General features: G+C 35.8%; 1 protein-coding gene across 2 annotated transcripts in view; it reads left to right on the plus strand.

Annotated features, from left to right (window-relative positions):
- LOC128861701 (adenylyl cyclase 78C) overlaps nucleotides 1-19,039 on the plus strand; it is a 208,244-nt gene that overhangs the window by 173,085 nt on the left and 16,120 nt on the right. For both annotated transcript variants that reach the window (XM_054100039.1, XM_054100040.1), the window contains exons 12-18: nucleotides 5,222-5,358; nucleotides 9,336-9,476; nucleotides 9,648-10,173; nucleotides 11,207-11,302; nucleotides 11,496-11,635; nucleotides 14,425-14,579; nucleotides 14,681-15,597. In XM_054100039.1, coding sequence (XP_053956014.1) covers nucleotides 5,222-5,358; nucleotides 9,336-9,476; nucleotides 9,648-10,173; nucleotides 11,207-11,302; nucleotides 11,496-11,635; nucleotides 14,425-14,579; nucleotides 14,681-15,597 — 2,112 coding nt within the window. The remainder of the gene's footprint in view (nucleotides 1-5,221; nucleotides 5,359-9,335; nucleotides 9,477-9,647; nucleotides 10,174-11,206; nucleotides 11,303-11,495; nucleotides 11,636-14,424; nucleotides 14,580-14,680; nucleotides 15,598-19,039) is intronic.

Raw genomic sequence — 19,039 nt, forward strand, 5'->3', positions numbered from 1 at the left:
TGGTTTTTCGGCAATCACTCTTGGACTATCATTCGCCCAAATGCGGCAATTCTGCTTATTGACGAATCCACTGAGGTGAAAATGCGCCTCATCACTGAAGATGACCGAAAAAATCACGAGGTGCGCGATATGCATTTTGATTTGAACGCCCGTTTTCATAATAAGCCTGAATAACTTTAACGCGTTGCTTGATTATGTATATTTCCATGGTGCAAATTGAGTTAGTCTGAAACTGAAAAATGTCAAATGAAATGTAGAAAAACACTTGACGTTTAAAAATTGAACCACCCTTTATATACCACATATGTATGTCATTGGCGCTTACAGTTTTTTTGATGTTTGGCCAAGCTGCTCTTCCTATTTGTGAAATGCCTCTTAATGTTTTTCCGCAAATGGAGGGGCCTACAGTTTTAAGCCGATTCCGAATGGCAGATGCTTTTTATGAGCAGCTTTCTGATGGCGGAAATACACACACAAGTTTGACACTACCTGTCAAGGGGCGACCGCTAATAAAAAAAATTTCTATGAATTGGCTACTGTGGCCGAAATCCTGTATGCTGCATGAAAATTTCAAAGTGATGAGAAATTCTTTTTAATGAATAAATACATAACTGAAATGTGATTTTTATAATTTTACACACTAAAAGCGTAACCTATTGATTCCCATTTCCTATCATTTTATATTATATAAAGTATTGGCACATTTATAACTTTCAGTATACCACATGGGCATTTTAACACTCGAAGTATCAACAGTTGTTATGTACCAAATTAGAGGGCAAAATGCAAAAACTTAAAGAAAAGTTTTAAATAAATTAAGAAATATTGCAGGCATATCATATATAAACATCTATTTACATAAAAAGTAGTAATATTTGTGTAGATATTATTTGGATCACCACAATTTTTGCATATAGAGATTTTTCAATGTACAATTTTATAACCAACACATATTTTCATAGCAGTATTTTCATTACGAAAACCTAGTTGGCAAGTTTTTCTCATATTAAAACTTTCAGGGCTGTTCAAAGTGTTATTCAAGTTTTTCTGTTCAGATGGATTTATACTCCGCGGAAAGTTCTTCTGCTAATTGCAACAAAAAATGTTTCGCAATTTATTTTCGCTGGTTATTTCATTATACAAAATATATATATAATATATATATGAACCTTTAACTCCTATTTCGACCATAGGGCTTCAACCACTCCTCTTCGGTTTTATGCTAGCGATCTTCGCTCGTTCCACGATAATCCAAGAGACTTCATTTCAGCTTGACTTCAATTTGTTGACATGGATTCCATCGCTGCGCTTGTTTAGTGACATTGCCGCCATTTTTCCTTAGTGTGTTGCCAATCCATTGCCATTTTTTTGTATTTCCGATGCAAATTTCCCAAAACCCATGCATTTATTGTCGCTAAGTTAGGAATGCTAAAACATATATTACTTGAAGAGTCCATCTTGGAGATCCAGACTTCACACTATATTTTCTGGCCCTTCTAAAATGTAATAGTGTCTGGTATTTTTTCTGTATTTTTCAGTTTTGACTGTATTAGAGTCGTACATACTTTTTTAGAGGGTTTACTTTATATGCCGTAAAATAACAATTATCGGTTTTATAAATTTGAGATGCAAATCACGTTAAATTGTTACAATACTTTTTTTTTTTTTGCTTATCCAGTTTCGAAAATTCTCCTTTATTTCTACGAATCGTTCCGTTTTTTTAATAATTTGGATGCCAGTGATTTGCTGGTAAAAAATGTATCAGTTGTAATATAATATTTCTACCCTCACCAGTAAATGGTTCAATAAATTTTAAAACAAAAAACCAACTTAAGTATTCAAGACTTTATTGTTTAACAATAAATTCACTTTGTAGATCAGGTGCCTACCAAAATAGTATTCCAAACTTATCGGGTTTGTTTGGCATGTACTGGCGTGAAAGGGCATCTTGCTTTGGTAGGAAATAATTGTTTATCGATCGAGATGTTTGTCCAGATGTGCAATCGTAAATTCCGTGCATTTTCTGTACTGAAACATTTCAAATATATTACAGAAATACTACAAAAACTGATTACATTTTCAGGGAATTTTGATTCGCCATCGCCGTAATGACTGCTTGAAGTAGATCCTGAGAAGTTTTCGGATGATTTTTATATTGAAGATGTTAAAAATAACGACAAGTCGGTATATATACCTATGTAGGTAACACATGGGCTGAAAAGTTCCGGGCCCAAAAAACAAAACACGTTTTTTTGTTTTTGTTCAAAATTAGCTTTATTCATTAACGTAATTTCCATCAATAACAACGCAATCATTCCTGCCCGCTCGAACATTTTAATACCACATTTGTGGAGTGATTTATCTTTTGCCTCAAAATAGGCCGCAGTTACACAGATAATCTCTTTATTCGAGCAAAAATTCTTAGCGGAGAGCATTTTTTTTAGGTCGGCGAACAGTGAGTAGTCGCTGGGAGCCAAATCTGACGAATACGGTGGATGTGGTAGCAAGTCAAAGTTCAATTCATGTAGTTTTACCATTGTTTTGATTGGCATCACAAGTCACAGGGCGTTGTCTTGATGAAACAAAACATGGCACCCACTTTGAACAGAGTCAAATGCAAATGCAACATAAAGCCAATACGGCCTTTTCTCTACGATGTCAGCTAACTCACGCAACTTCACTTTTCTATCATTCAAAACGATTTAGTGGATGTTTTTGATGTTTTCTGGTGTTACCACTTCATTCGGACGTCCACTGCGTTGTGCAGTATCGGTGTCTCTACGACCACATTTGAAGTCTGCAAACCATTGTTTTATTGTTGATTCTGATGGAGCGGAGTCTCCATAACACTTTTCAAGCCATTGCTGCGCTAGAACGGTATTTTTCCCCATCAAGAAACAGTATAAAATTAAAACACGAGATTCCTTTTGATCCATTTTTGAGGATGGTGAGGTGAATGCAATAAAACCAGCACAATGTTGGCCCGGAACTTTTCAGGGACTTTTAAAACATAGAAGTGGGAAGCCAAAGTAACCCGGAATATTACACTGTGTGACAAAAAAAAAAATTAAATATACTTTTATGGAGACCTAGCACAACTTGTGGGCATAGAAAAACTAAAAAAAATGGTATAGGAGAAATTTCCAATACACCCCCAAAATCTCATTTTATGGCCATAAAACCGTTTTTCAGTAGGTTGATGTGAAGAATCACTCCTAACTTCGCCAATTTCCATTCGATTTCGAATTTGTTTTTTTAGTTCGAAAGAACAAAAACAAACCTTTTTGACAGTGTGTTGACAATTTTTCTGAAATGACAACTGACGAGACTGTAGACGGAAGTATTTGGAATTTTTTTATTTTTTCTCTATTTTTTCAACTTTGACATAATTTTTACGATATTATCCGTTAGTGAGGATTTTTTTTAGTACACTACTGTTATAGTAAATTTAATTTTGCGTCGAATGAGCTATATTTGACTGTAATTGAATTAAAATTAATGGAGCTGTGTGAGTTTTAAGATTTTAGTTTTTTTTTTTACTAATTTGGTATGTAGGTATAACTTACGCTAAATGGGAATAAGGACGTGTTTTGATGCGTTATTATAGATACGTAATATTTATTGGAGTATATATGTATACATAAGAGTACACTGTACTGCATACAACAGAACTGGTTAGAACTTACGAAAATATCTGACATATTATAGCACATTTTTTTTTTCAATAGAAATATGGAAAAGCTCCCAAGTGTACCAAAGTTCACATTGTACATTGATTAACAAAAGAAGTTTGTTATTATAATTTAACCTTATTAAAACGTCAAAGTTTTATTGTTTGTTTCATTGAAATTCAAGAGATATAAATCAAAACGTTGCCAGAAAAGTCGAATTTCTCAAAATTCTCCGATGATGTGGCATCATCAGCCTTATCATAAACCAGATGATTGTTATTTTTATAAAACGGACGTAAACGGTCATCATTATAAAGCTCGAAAGCAAATAAAGTATGCTGATGTTGCAACTGTTAAGAACCCCGTAGTCTTGGACGATATGATTGACTCAACTGCAGGTCATGAACTGAAGGAAGTTCAACTCATTGCTGATGATGATCAAACTGGCAACAATAAACCTGATGATGAAGAGTACTTTCCGTCTGGTTCTAAGTCTTCAGAACGACACATTGTATCAAATTCAGATTTTCGAAAAGACAATCTGAAGCGCTCGTTTCTCGATTTAAACAAGGAATTTAGTTGAGACGACTTCAGGTGAATGATGATGATCGAATTTCTTACAGAGAAGTATTCAAAACTGATGAAGAGAATGACAAATGTACCGTACCATACTAAACTCCAAAAGACCGTTTCCAATGCATTTTTAAGTTTGGAACCAGTTCCGTTGTGTACTGCACCGTACCGCACCGTACCATACCACACAGTGCTGCACTGCACAATACTCCAATAAATATCATGTGTTTATAATGACACTTGTTATCATTTTCATGCTTCGATGCCTACATACCAAATTAGTAAAAAAACAAACTAAAATCTTAAAACTCAAACAACTCCATTAATTTTAATTCAATTACAGTCAAATATAGCTCATTCAACGCAAAATTAAATTTACTATAACAGTAGTGTACTAAAAAACATCCTCACTGACGGATAATATCGTAAAAATTATGTCAAAGTTGAAAGAATAGAGAAAAAACAAAAAAAATCCAAATACTTCCGCCTACAGTCTCGTCATCGGATAGAAATTGGCGAAGTTAGGAGTGATTCTTCACATCAACCTACTGAAAACCGGTTTTATGGCCATAAAATGAGATTTTGGGGGTGTATTGGAAATTTCTCCTATACCATTTTTCTTAGTTTTTCAAAACCTACAAGTTGTACTAGGTCTCCATAAAAGTATAATTTCACTGTCGCACAGTGTTATTAAATACATACAATAATATTAGAAAAAGCCATATTATAATATAATATTATCAAAAAGATTCAAATTAAGTTTATAGAGAAAATCTGCGAACAATTGACATAACCGATCAATTCGCCCGGTCGGTAGTTCTAGTGTTAAAGTGTACAGCAAATTTTATTTAGGAAATAACTGCGAATTTTTTTTTATTTTTACACACTTATGCCTACTCTAGTCATCATACTATCCATTTGCTAATTGTTTTGTTCTTTTGTACTTGTATAACAATTTATTTCTCCTACACCCTCAGGTTGATTTGAATATGCGAATCGGCATTCATAGTGGTTCGGTGATGTGTGGCGTTTTGGGCAATAAAAAGTGGCATTTTGATGTTTGGTCCAACGATGTTATTATTGCCAATCACATGGAATCTGGCGGTATTCCCGGGTGAGTTATAAAATTGTTACTTGTGTACGTACATATTCGTATGCCTATGGACATATTCGTATGGCATGGAAAATAAAAAAAAGTTTTGTTACAAAACGAACAGAAAGCTAACCGCTGTTTTTTATTTTAATGTATAAAAATTCATATTTATATATGTGTATGCACATGTGCATATTGCATATGTGGAAAAACGGAGCCTGAGCAAAAATTGTCAATTAAAATTTCTATTGTGAACTTAATGGATTCCTGGTATAAAATAATATATTGACAATATTGAACAGCAAAAAAATGTTCTCTTCTTAGTTGTCATATTTTTAATTAAATTAATTTATGCTTATTTAGTGAAATAAAGGTTATGAAACTAGTGAAAAAAGTTGATTATTTTATTGCAGTAGTTTTATAATGCATACATCCATACATACATACATACGTGTGTCCAGACCACCATTAAATGACAAATATTTTTTATTAGACGCTTCTTTTTAAGCGGAAGCACACTCCAAGGCTTCCTGCTGACTACAGAGAATCTACCGCTGTCAATTAAAAACAACATTTTACGGTTTCGTGTTCATACAGGAATCGAACTCGCACTTAGTGTCGGTATGCCGCACACTTAGACACCGTGGTATTCTCCAACTGGCTACTAGGGTAATCAATTAGATATTAACTATAAGAAGTGTCCTGTCGAAGAATTCGCTCGTAGTCTAAGGCAATACTTTTGCTATTTGACCTGATGTGGCCTGATATACAAACGAATCAACAAACAACCAGCCTCGGATAACAAAACCAATTCAATCGTCAACGACATTTGGCTACCGTACAAGGACTAAGATCAGAATATGGAATGTTAAGATACTAAGAGATAGCGACAACATAGCAAACAGTATGAAGGCGAGATTTCAGCAAGTCGAACGTGAGATGCTGTGATATGGTATTGAAATCCTATGCCTTAGCGAAGTACGATGGACCGGCTCTGGTGAATTTCTATCTCCTGCCAGGCATACAGTACTACTATAAACTGGCAAGACCCCAGGTAACAAACATGAATCGGGAGTTGGCATTCTGCTTAATACTATAGCTAAGCGCGGGTTAATGTCATGGAGACCAGTATCAGACAGGATTATGTGGTCGCGCTTAAAATCTAAAGTCAAAAACATCACAATTATCCGGTGTTACATTCCAGCTGATGGTTTGACCGACTGCGAAAAAGATGGCTTTTATAACCAACTGAACGCGGTGTGATTCTTTGCCCAGAGGTGATATCATCTTTGTTGTAGGTGACATGAATACAAAAGTTGGCGGTGACAAGGCACTACTCAAGCATGTTATGGGTAAACATGGCTTCGGTACTCGAAATGACAAAGTTGAGTAATAAGTTGACTTCTGCAATTCAAGAAGGTTGGTTATAGGACGCACCCTTTTTGAGCACAAGGACTGTCATAAAGAAACTTAGTTGTCCACGGACAGCCACTGTACAGCAAACCAAATCGACCACATTGCAGTGAGCAGCCGATTTAAGATATGTTTACTTGAAAATAGAAGAGGTGCATATATAGTTCCTGCTCGCGATCACCATCTTGTCATAGCAACAATACGCCTAGCATTGGTGACGGACCGAAGCTGCGACCAAGCTACCCAGCTAGAAGAACGATATCGTCATCTCCAGAAGACCGTCCAACGCTTCGTGTGTCACGGCAAGAGGAACTATATCAACAATCTGGCAGATGAAGCTCCTGTTTCAGCTAGAACCGGTGATTCTCGTGCGTTATTCGAGACACAAAGAAAACAGTGAACAAAGCGCCTTTACTTCTGCCTTTTCTAAATTGGGTGAAGGCGGACCTTTTGCACACAACTACAGTCCTTGTGTCTTTATCTCAATATAAATTAATCGTACAACCCACTGGCCGCGCCCACGGTCAAATAATATTATATTACACTGCGTTACAAAAACTAACTTTTTTTCTGTCCTATGAACCAAATATACTTTTTCGGAAAGGGGAGAAAAAATAAAAATACACGTGTATCGGCGATTTTCATGTACACGTCAGAACTTTTTTTTTATGTATAAAATATAGAGCTCGTATCCGCCTGTGTGAAAAACTTTGGATCAATTTTTAACCCTTTTTCCGTGACCCAATCGCGCTGAATTTATGCAGGAAATGTTTTTGTTATGTAAAATTAAAAAAAAAAATTTTATCAATTCTCAGATTTTCTTGAACTTTTTTGTTCTAAAAAAAAATTTTTTTTCTAAATTTTCGGCACAACTTGAAGGGACTCCAAATTTTTAAACAACTTATTAACCTTTAATTTATTGTTTCATACAACACACTCTGTGCCGTTTGTGTGTTTGTTACAGATCCGGAAGCTCCGATCATCTGACAGTTGCGCTACTAGGAGACGTATACTTTGACAATTGTTTTAAGTTCTGTTGCGCGAAAACGTCTTTCTGTATATTTCATCTTACGAAAAATGCAGTGCCCGACTCGAAATAACTTTATTACGTTTGTGGCTTATTCGCACCAAGTAAAAATTTTAAAAATATTACAAAAACAGTGGTTAATTCGTTTCAGAAAATATTCAAGACTGCTTATGTTCCTTACTTGTGGTATTCTCCGGAAGTCATGTGCGACTATTGCTATAGAAATTTATGCAAGTTTACTGATGGAAGGTCAACAATAAAGTACTCTGTACCAACAGTTTGGCTACCACGTACGGAGAACTGCAGTGAACTGTGCTACTTTTGCGTAACTTTTACTCAAACTAAACAATTTTTAATTTTAATATAATAAAATTAATAAAAAAAATTCGGGGTTTTATATCTCTATTGTAATGCGGAGTGAAATACCTTTCTTTTGATACCCACATCGGCATATCTCAGGCAATTTTTTTTTAATTTCGAACAGGTGGCAACCCTGTGAAACATTGTCAGTGGCAACGCCTAGGTGAAAAGTCTAGAAATGTGATACACTATCTGTGTGCCCAATTTCATTCAAATCCGTTAAGCTAATCCTGAGACCATGTGGCTATACAGATATGCATACAAGAATTGCTCGTTTAAAGTTATAACATACAAAAAAAAAATGTGACGTGTACATGAAAATCGCCGATACACGTGTATTTTTATTTTTTATCCCCTTTCCGAAAAAATATATTTGGTTCATAGGACAGAATGTGTGTAACGCGGTGTTATGAAATCAAAACAGAGGTATATTGTGGAGTGTGCGCGGCTACCTTGAAGATCTCCACTACGCCGACGAAATATGTCTGCTGTAGCGTAATATTCACATATACAGTCAAAGATCGCAGCGGTGAGCGAATGTGCAGCGAAAGTGGGCTTGAAATCAACATTGCGAAGGCAAAGATGTTGTGCGTCAACACTGCGCTTTCGCAAACCTTTCAAAAAATCGGCATTAAACTCGAAGTAGTAGTCGAATTCTGATATCTAAAGTAATGTAAAGTCTGTTGTTCTATATGGGTGTAAGGTGTTTACCAATCGCAGACTCCGCAAAATTGTGCGCGTTTTCTGGTACTAACACCGACCCCTCGGCATTAACGAAGTAGACACCCGTTCATCTGAAAATCCCACAAAGCAAGTGGAAAGGGATCGGTCACAGTCTGTGAAAATTACTTAGAGATATCACAGAAGCCGCCCTCGACTGGAACCCACAATGCAGTCGAAGATGTAGATAGGCCATCCAACACGTGGAGACAACTAGTGGAAGCAGAAGTGCTACAAGCATTTCGCACTTGGCGACAAATCAAATTCTTAACTTTAAATAAATCTAATTTTAGCTTGTTCATTAAGGCCCTTTGTTCCACCTGTATGAAATAAAATTTACGTCTTAAATAAGCGAACTTTAAACCACGTCAAATCTGTATGAAGTGGGAGATTAGTTGTGTGTAGATTTGATTTTGCTTTTACGTTTTGTATTGCAATTAAGTGAATTTTCCAAAATTACTTCAATTACCTCTTTCAGACGTGTACACATCTCAGAAGCCACACTTAAGTGCCTCAACGAGGCCTACGAAGTGGAGCCGGGCAACGGTGGTAGTCGAGACAATCACTTAAAAATGTTGAACATCAAAACGTATCTTATAAAGCGCACTGAACCATTAAGGTGAGTGATTGTGTCAAAAGGTGAAGTGAAGGAATAAATAATTTATTGAAGTGCCGCAACGCATATTCTACGCGTCGTAGGCAAAGCAAGCTCGCAGAAAATTAATTACATTTCAATTAGATCTTAAGATATTTTTCGCACTTTCAACGCCTTCGTTTGTATTCTTTTTAGACCAAAACGTCGCTTTGGCACGCGCAGCAGTCAACATTTGGCCAACACCATTTGCAGTGCGCCCGGCTGCTCGGATACTAGCACTCCTACTGCCGTCACAACACCCGCCAGCATAGACTCCAAATCCATATCTACCGCAACTGGTGGCGAGACGCAACAGCAACAGCAACAACAAGCAAACTTAACACCAAATCCACTTCCACCACTTGTTTCGCTGCAAAAGAAGAATATTTCGGTAAACTCATTGCCAAATGTGATGGAAGGTGTAGCGTTGGATAATGGCAGACGTGTGGGTGATGGCATCAATGGGACAGCCAAAAATGGGGGTGGCGGCGGTTCAACTGGCTTGTCAACGGTGTCATCACCTACAGCGATGACTGAGCCCGCAGTGGTTCACCAGCAGCCGTTAAAATTTAACGGTACCGCAACTAGTGTACAGAATCTGACCAGCGCACTCGACCCAAAAGCATTAATTATCGAAGATGAACCAACCACTGAATGGACACCGGAAATTCCATTTAAAAATGTAAGTGTATCCTCACATATTCATACATATGTACATATCTATGTATATGCAGATGTAGTGATAGAATTTTATTTCAATATGCGTAGAGAAATATTGGCGGGTCACTGTATTTATTTGCTTCGAAATTCATGGAAAAATATTTGTGTTGCTAGTGCCACTTGTGCTAGTGTAAGTTTTTGGATAACAGGAGGCTATGTGGTGGCAATGCGATGTTCAATGACTACTTATTATTTCCTTTGAATTATGGTACCATCTTCCCCTGGTGGTATGCTATTTTTTTGCGAAAAATAGTAGTTAGATTTGTTTTGAAATACTTTTTAATTCACTTCACGAGAGCAGATAAAATCTTAATATGCTGAAATTATACTTTAGTAAGTACACGGAAAAATTATGGTTGCCTATTTTGGTGGGTAGCGCTTCGGAAGGGCTGTAGCACTACTAAATTAGAGAGAGTACAGTGATTGGCATCACTGGATCGCTCTTAACGTCATTCTGGACTTACTTCCCGTTAATCTCCAAGTTCAATCCATTGCACTATTGGGTTGAAGGAGGTTGGCATACTGGAGAATATGATAGTATTTTGAGGCAGATTTCTTCTTAATTCTCTGTACTTTGTACAGATCTCTTGATCCGCAAACTGGATTTCTGAATTCTGTACATTGTGTATGTAACCTATCCTCCTTGGTAGTTTGTAGCATAAGACTTTAAGGCGTTTCTGGTTAGCATCGCCGTGCCGCCATGAACCTGGTTATCAGCTTAATTTATGGCGTAGAACTTAGATCCTGCCATATACAAATTATATTTGTTTATAAAATAAGTTTTTGAAAGTACTTCTTTATTTTATATCAGAAATTTCACACCATTAGTATTCCAATGGCTTATTAATAGCTCGAACATTTTTCGTTTATGAACATTTGCAGCATTTGATTTTGTGCTTTATTTAGCGATAATTTATTCAAATATTGTATATATGTAAGCATGTAATAAAAAAAAAACAATTTACTAAGAATTCATTCTCTCTCCTACAATTCAGCTCAATTCCCCACAAGACGGTCTCAACCGAAGTGACTCTGTTTTATGTGATACCAAACATGAGCATGGCCTTTCAATGACAGTGTTGGATGAAGAGGTCTGTAGAAATTATTTAATATATGGGCCAATATTACTTGCCTATAGAAGTTTATCAGCATATTCTGCATCGATCGTTACAAGATCACAGAAATATTTAATAAAATTTTAATTGGTTAAATCAATTTAATTTCAAAAAAATGGTTGCCTTCATTATCTACATTTTTTTCTCTTTAATTTTTAATATTCTATAGATTGACGATTTTATAGAACAAAATATACAAATAAATTCCAATAAGGAAATTCGACGAGAGTACCTGAATACGTGGACCTTGAAATTTAAAGACTCCTGTCAAGAACAAAAGTTTTGTCAATTGCGTGAAGATATGTTTAGGTAAGTTATTACATAATATTTTTCAATTATAAATACTAGATTGCTCAATAAGTTTTGCGGTTCAATAAGAAAAACAAGTTTTGTGGATTCAAATACACTTTATAATTCAGGATAGTCTCCTTAAACATCAATGCACTTGTTTCAACGAGATTCCTATTCATGAATTCTATCCCCGAAGTGATAATATGAAAGTACTGCGAAATACGCTTACACAGCTGTTGTGACCTCATCATTTGATGAAAAACGCTTTACATGCACGATTTTTTTTAGGTGTGGAAACGGATGGAAGTTGCTAGGGGTCAAATTTGGTGGATACGATGGATTCTCCAACAATTCGAACTTCACGAATTTTAGCCACTGTCAAAATGCTCATGTGGCAATGTATAACAATAAGAATTTTTTTCTCTAGCAAACTGGGTCTTTTTCACGAACTTTTTCCTACATTTGTTCTAAACGATTACAATAATATTCAGAATTTATTGCTTACAAGTTTTCAAGTAATCCACAAACAAAATTGCTTTCATATCACAAAAAACTGAAAGTAACACCTTCTTGGCTAATTTCTGAACGCAAACTTGTTTCGGAGTCAAAGAACCAGGTTCACACAATTCTTTGTGTTTTGTTTTGATTTAGGATCATGGTGATAGACCCAACTCCCATCCATTGTGATGAATCGGCGCACAAATCCTCTTTGTCCTTTAGAAAACGCTTTAAATGTTGCTGAGAAAGCCACATCCGAATGTCTTATTGTTCCACTGCGGCACCCATTGTGCACACAGCTTTCTGAAACCCAATACTTCACTTACACTGCCCAATGAGATGCCTAGGGCTTCTACCAAATCTCATTCAGTCACTCGGCGATTTTCCAATACGATATTTTGTATTTTTTCTACGATTTCTGGTGTTTCTGCTGTTTTTGGACGTCCTTAACGTGGATTGTCTTCAAGCCTTGTACCGCCACGTTTCATTTCTGCAACCTATCTTCCGACTGTACTAATTGCCACTGTGCAGCTCTGTGGATTGTTTTGCCGATCTCCTCCACCAATTTATGGTGTACATGTCTTGGTGTTGTTCCTCAAATGGTGAAACCCACAACGGGGTTCGAACCCGAGCACTAGTCACGAACCAACTCTTTAGGCTATGGTGGCCGTTATACAAGGTTAAGTTAAAATAGCGAAAAATAAACTCAATGCTTAATTGGAGAAGCGCATTTGTTTCCTCAATAAAATTTGACATCTGCACAGAATGAGCCCAAATGTCCCTTATAAATGTTTTCTCCAAAGCTTCTAGTGTGGGTACCAATTGATCAATGCCCAGTAAGAACCGAATCGATTCGGGCCCTCCTTCGACAGGCTCGTCAAAACTGATACCTCGTCAAGAAGAGAGTAGCAAACTCAAAATCCATGGAGAAGAGGGGAAATAAATTTCTAAACGGATGTATCCAAGCTAGAAAATAAAGTAGGCTATGGAGTTTAAAAAAAAACAATATAGGTCCGACTTCCGGACTACTATAGCGTTTATCAGGCAGAAGTCTTAGCCATGAAGAAGGTAACTGTGTACCTCAACACACACGACGTAACAAGAACTACGATAAATATCTTCTCGGACAGTCAGGTGGCCATCAAATCAATGAAGGCAGTTATACTAAGATCAAAGGTTGCTCAGGAATGTCTGGCACATCTAAATGATATTAGCACCATCTGCAAGGTCAACCTTATATGGGTTCCAGGACATAGAGACATGGAAGAAGGCAACATTGGAATCCCTATGGCAGCTTGCAAATTAAGGATGCAAAATGATATTCTCCAGGAGGCCAATAGGTCATGGAGAGAAGAAAATACGTGTGTTATAACTAGGCTTATTTGGCCGTAAATAGATAAGAGAAGATCAGGAGAGTTGATTAACCTCTTAAGAGAGAACATCTCGAAGGTCGTGGCATATGTCACCGGTCATTGGCTGTGAGGTAGGCACTCTTCTAGGCTAGGAATACTTTCGCATGAATACTGCAGAAGTTGTAGAGACGAGGAAGAGGAAGAACACTTTCTCTGTAATTGTCCAGCTTAGCTTGGAGTAGAGCAAGGTTGTTGGGAAAATACCATTTTTACTCTCTTCCGGAACTATGCGGTGTTGGGTTAAAGCCTAAAGGCCTAAAAGAGTCTAACTGATTCCATGAAAACTAATAGTAAGATTCCCGTGTTACACAGTGGTACCAGAATGGACCTACATGGGCTAATTGAGTTTGGCTACTCTAAACTGACTGCCACATAAACCTAACCTAACCTCACCTGATTCCGGGGTTCATTAGGCCTGGATTTCGCTAAAAGATCGGATGTTCTCTTACGATTAAATTCAGGTTATATGGGTAGGGTAGTTCTGTAGCCGGGCGTCGTACGCCACTTATGACGCAAACTCAAATAAATTACAATCAAAAAAGAGATATTATTCCTTAGCAGGAGTTATAAATCATAAATTTATTTTTATTTTTGATTCAAAGAATAAAACTCAAAAAAATGTCACTGCTCCTGACTGAAAAATAAAAGATGGGTAAGGAGTTTTATTCCTAACCAAACAAAAATAAAACTCAAGAATTAATTATTACTATTGAATAAAAACTTATAATATATGTACGAGTATGAGTAACGCGCGCTTTTTAAATGAACAATTCTGGATAATATATTTTTTTTTGGCAGAATGTATTACATTAATTTTTGCCACTGGATAAACTTGCGTATATTTTACAAACGTACATTTTTATTTTCATAATTTTTTATGTGTTTTTTCTTTTTCAGATCAAATATGCTGTGCATTTTTATTATATGGATTTTTATTGTGATGTGCCAAGTCATTATCATACCGCGTTGTACCAAATTAATTATTTGTATGGTGCTAGGTACAATATTTTTGACGTTTGCTTGCGTTCTTGTCATGGCAGAAGAGTTTTCAAGTGAGTCCAATAAATCATTAAATACCTCTAGCAATTAAACAAATGGACAACAATTAAATTCTGCATTTTTCTGTATTCTCTCTTTCAACTCTCACTCGCAGATCTCCCAATTTACCTGAAACAAAATTCCGCCAAACTGGTGCATCAACGTCGAAGACGGACATTTTTCATTTGCATTGTCATTGTATTGATGTCGGTTTTAAGTGCAATTGGCTTAGTATTCTGCCCGGACTCGACGTATGCTTTTGATAACACAGACAACAATAACATTACTACGGCTAGTAACCAGTTACATAGCAATTACGGCATTAACAATTCAGTTACTGCTCTAATGGCAAGTAATAGTGAAAAGGAAATCAAGTTGAATGTCTACTTGTCGGCGACAATACATCACAATATAACGATAAATGCAGCAAATGGCACAATCGTCGATGCATTCATCACCGACAATCTAACAGCAGCACCAGCTGGCGATCTCGTGCGCCAAAGTATTGTTAATGCGTTAAACTTAACACAAACACCCATAAATCTTTTAAATGCCACGTCGAACAATACAATCGAATCCTTTGAACAATCTCCACGCTCAATTTTATTAGCAGCCGCCGCTGCTGCTGCTGCTGCTGCACCGGTCTTCAACGGCAGCGAAAATGAATCGGATTTGGCTTATGTAAATAACCTGGAACTTCTCAATAGTCTTTCCACCGAAGTCAATGCCTCAGAGGAGTTGACGGGAAGTAGAAATGATTGCGCACATCCTGAGTATATAATTTTCACTTGGGTGTTGTGTCTTGTTTCGCTGGCGACGGCCTTGAAGCTCTACTATCTCATCAAAACATTCATGGCCATGGCTATGGTCGGCTGCTATATGATCTTAATTTTAACAATCTTTCCGACGCTCTACGCATCGTCAGCTGCGTACTTTGATTATCAACTTATGGCGATGCCTTTGGATGTGCAGATGATTATATTGCTGTGCTCATTTTTGATAATGGTGGGCTATCATGCCCGTCTTGTTGAGGTGAGTAAAAGGTGTGAGCTTTTGCACGAATTTCGTGTGCGTGTGTGCTAACTCAATTACTGGTAATTATCTCAAATGTGTGTGTTTTTTAGATAATTAAAAATATTTGTCTAAATTTGTCATATTAAGTGTGAATGTGTGTATGTGTGTATGTTAATCAATAACTTTTAACCTTATTTTTACGAGATTCTATGTATTTAAATGTTTTGTTGCTGTGCACTTTGACAGCGTTTAAAGCTACCATTTGGCCATAGAAGCTTGCAAAGTAAAACAAAGCAAGTTAAAATGAGCAAAGCAGGCTTGTTTTAGGGCCCAACTTTTAACACCAAATTCCAATTCAAATAATTAACGAAGAATGTCAGCACTTGACTGTCAAGTTGGAATTTTAATTGCAGCTTCGCATACATACGTAAATCACGGCACGTGGACAGCTCAATTGAATTTCCACAAACATTATTGGAAAGAACGTATTTAAAATTAAATATACACCCAACAAACCAAAATTGCCGAGCTATGGCCGAACATTTCGAGCCATAACCGCCGAAAAAATGTATCCCACAAACTCGAAATTTTACAGGGGAAGGTTTTTTTTTTAATTAAATCAGTTTGAATAAAGCCATTATTTTAAAATTTATAATGTAAATATTTTTTTGTGTAATACATTTAATTTTAAATAGATATTTGCAACATAAGGGTTGTTTTTGTGGGATACATTTTTTTTCGCTGTCCTTCTGGCAACCTATTATTAAAAAAGTGTGTGGGTTACACAAAAATTTATTTTAATTAAGTGACTTCCCGTTTTTTTTTATTTAACTTTTTTACTTAGTCCTTAAAATTAAATTACATTTAATTAAAAAAAAATAAATGTATACATTTCTTAGTATATTCGATAAAACAAAAATAAAGTAATGTAATTCATATATTTAAAGTTTTCTGTTAACAAAGTAATGTTATTCATATTAAAATCTTGTAAACTTGAATAACGATAGATAAAAATATATAAAGAACGCTAAAGACTATCTTCCTGGTCGGTTTCAGGTAGCAAATCTTTAACAGATCCATCCCATTTTAAATTTAAATACTCGTGTTGGAATTTTACGGGTAAAGTTTTTCTATCGCAAAGCGTTTTCAAATCCTTATATTTAGCAGAAGAAATGTTTAATATATCATCATATCATTGAGTAGGTCCCTCACAAACTATTTCGGAGTTTCGTCTGGATCGTGGAATTGAATCTAGATCATAATTTATGGTTTCAGATTCATCAAAGTAGCCATATTTAAGAGTAATATTTGGAATATTTTTTTCCAATGCAACGGAGCGTAATTTTGTAAATTGAATTTTCACTGAATTTGGAAGTAACGCCTGTGAAAATGTCTTCCAGTCTTTAAAATCGCTGTTATTAATTCAATACAATTATATTTTCTTGGGTTAGTTCTTGCCTTTGATATTATGGTGTACCACTCACTTGAAGCCCAAATAGTCCTATTCCGAATAAACGATTCAATTGTACTATGTATCGAATTAACAGGCATCATGGTGTGTCCAGGCAACAAGTATGTGATTTTTATGTTAGTCACAAAATTAGAATTTTCAACAAAATAGGTTAATGTCGCAAGCATAGCTCTGTTTTTGTTCTGGCCTGCGCAGCTATCAAAATAAAGATGGACTATCGACTGATTTTTTCTTTCATTGACTAATTTAAGGTATTGGAAAACAGTTGGGCAAATTTCATTACACCCTCGTTTACCATCCTTTTCTGCCCATAAAAAACAAAATCCATCTCTTGTACCACTCTCATAAAAACTTTCATTGTAGAATGAATATTTTCTAGAATAGAACAAAGTAACACTTTTTCCATAGGGAGTATTTAAGATCTTTTGCAATCGAAACTTGTACATAAATAAGCCGAATTCTCTTTGCATAGCTTTTGGTCCTCCAAAAATATTTGCTTACATTTATCTTTGTCCTTTAGATGAATTTGACACTCTTCTGATGAATGCAATTGCTTTTTGGATTCTGTGTCTAAATTATTGTAATTCTCGCATAAGATACATTTATCTTTTTTAGGTAAATGAAAGCCTAAATTGAAACTGTTTCTAAAAATATTACGGAATACTCTTAACGTTAACTGACTATTTACTTTATTAATAGTTTTCAAATGTTCTACATAAAGCTGATATACAGTTTTTATGTTTCGAAATTCTTGAGGTAGATATAATTTTGTACTTTTATTCCTGCAATGTGAAGGAACCGCTGGTAATTGTTCTATAAAGGATTTTACTAGCGATATGCTTGCTTCCTCAGATTTGTTGTGTGCGTTGGCTTTTTTATATTCTCAAGGCAAGTTTTATACGAACTTCTATTTTTTATTACGGATATTAAAATCGTTTGTGAAATGTTCAACGTTTTCAATAAAAATTGTTGACAAACTTTAAAACTGCTATTATTGATATTGATAAAATAATTAAAGCTGCACTTTTTTCTGTCACTTTCTCCATATCGCCTTTTAATATCGACTTGTTTAACACAAGAAGACAGCCAATCTTTCTGTCTAATTTTGTTGCCGATTCCCCAAAAATGTTCATTTATTCTTACTCTTTCATCTTCAGAAATTTTATCGTGACACGAATTTGAACATTTTTTCTTTAAGCACGGGTTGGGCAAAACACTCGTATTTTTTTCTTAACTTTTTGCAGCCTTTTAGGTATTCTCGTTTCCTTTCTGTAGCTCCTTTTCCCAACACACGTTTCCTCCTCGACTTCTTTTAAACTTTCCAAACCATTTAAATCAACGAAAGATTCATCTGAATCGCTATACGGTACCAGGGAGAGCTGTAAAAATATCCAATACAGTAGAAGCCCGATAAGTACAATTGGAAAATTTCAGCAATGATTGCACTTAGCGAAAAATTGCACTTTTGCGAAATTCTCCTGTGGATCGAGCAATACCAAAAGGAAACATATTTTAACTCTATTCAATGCAATTAATGAGCTCAAAAGGTCGATATTCAAGAAAAATTAACACATATTTATTGAAATTAATACAAAGAGATCAATGCGGAAGGACATATGAGTGTGTGCTCCAAAATTCAATTATTTTTTTTGGAAAAACTTTGTTATTTTCGATTGCGTTTTCTCGTATCACTTTTCAAGTGCTTTTGATCGGAAACAAACAAGCGATCTGATTGAGTGACAGTACATCGTTCTGTTCACCCCATTTCAAAATTGTATTGACACAGCCAAAAATCGATTCATGCTGGACTTTTTCGGTTGTTTCTTCTTGAGTAGTATCTTCCGGTTCATTGGCTTCACTATCACCTTCATCTTTTCTTAATTCCAAAACCCAATTGCGGATTTCATCTGTGTCTGCTTCACCCACATAGTTTTCGACCATCTCGTTTAACCGTTGTAATCCTCCAACAAGAAGGGGGTCGTCAATTTC

This window comes from Anastrepha ludens, chromosome 4 (genome assembly GCF_028408465.1).
Source record: "Anastrepha ludens isolate Willacy chromosome 4, idAnaLude1.1, whole genome shotgun sequence".
NCBI classification, from domain to species: Eukaryota; Metazoa; Arthropoda; class Insecta; order Diptera; family Tephritidae; genus Anastrepha; species Anastrepha ludens.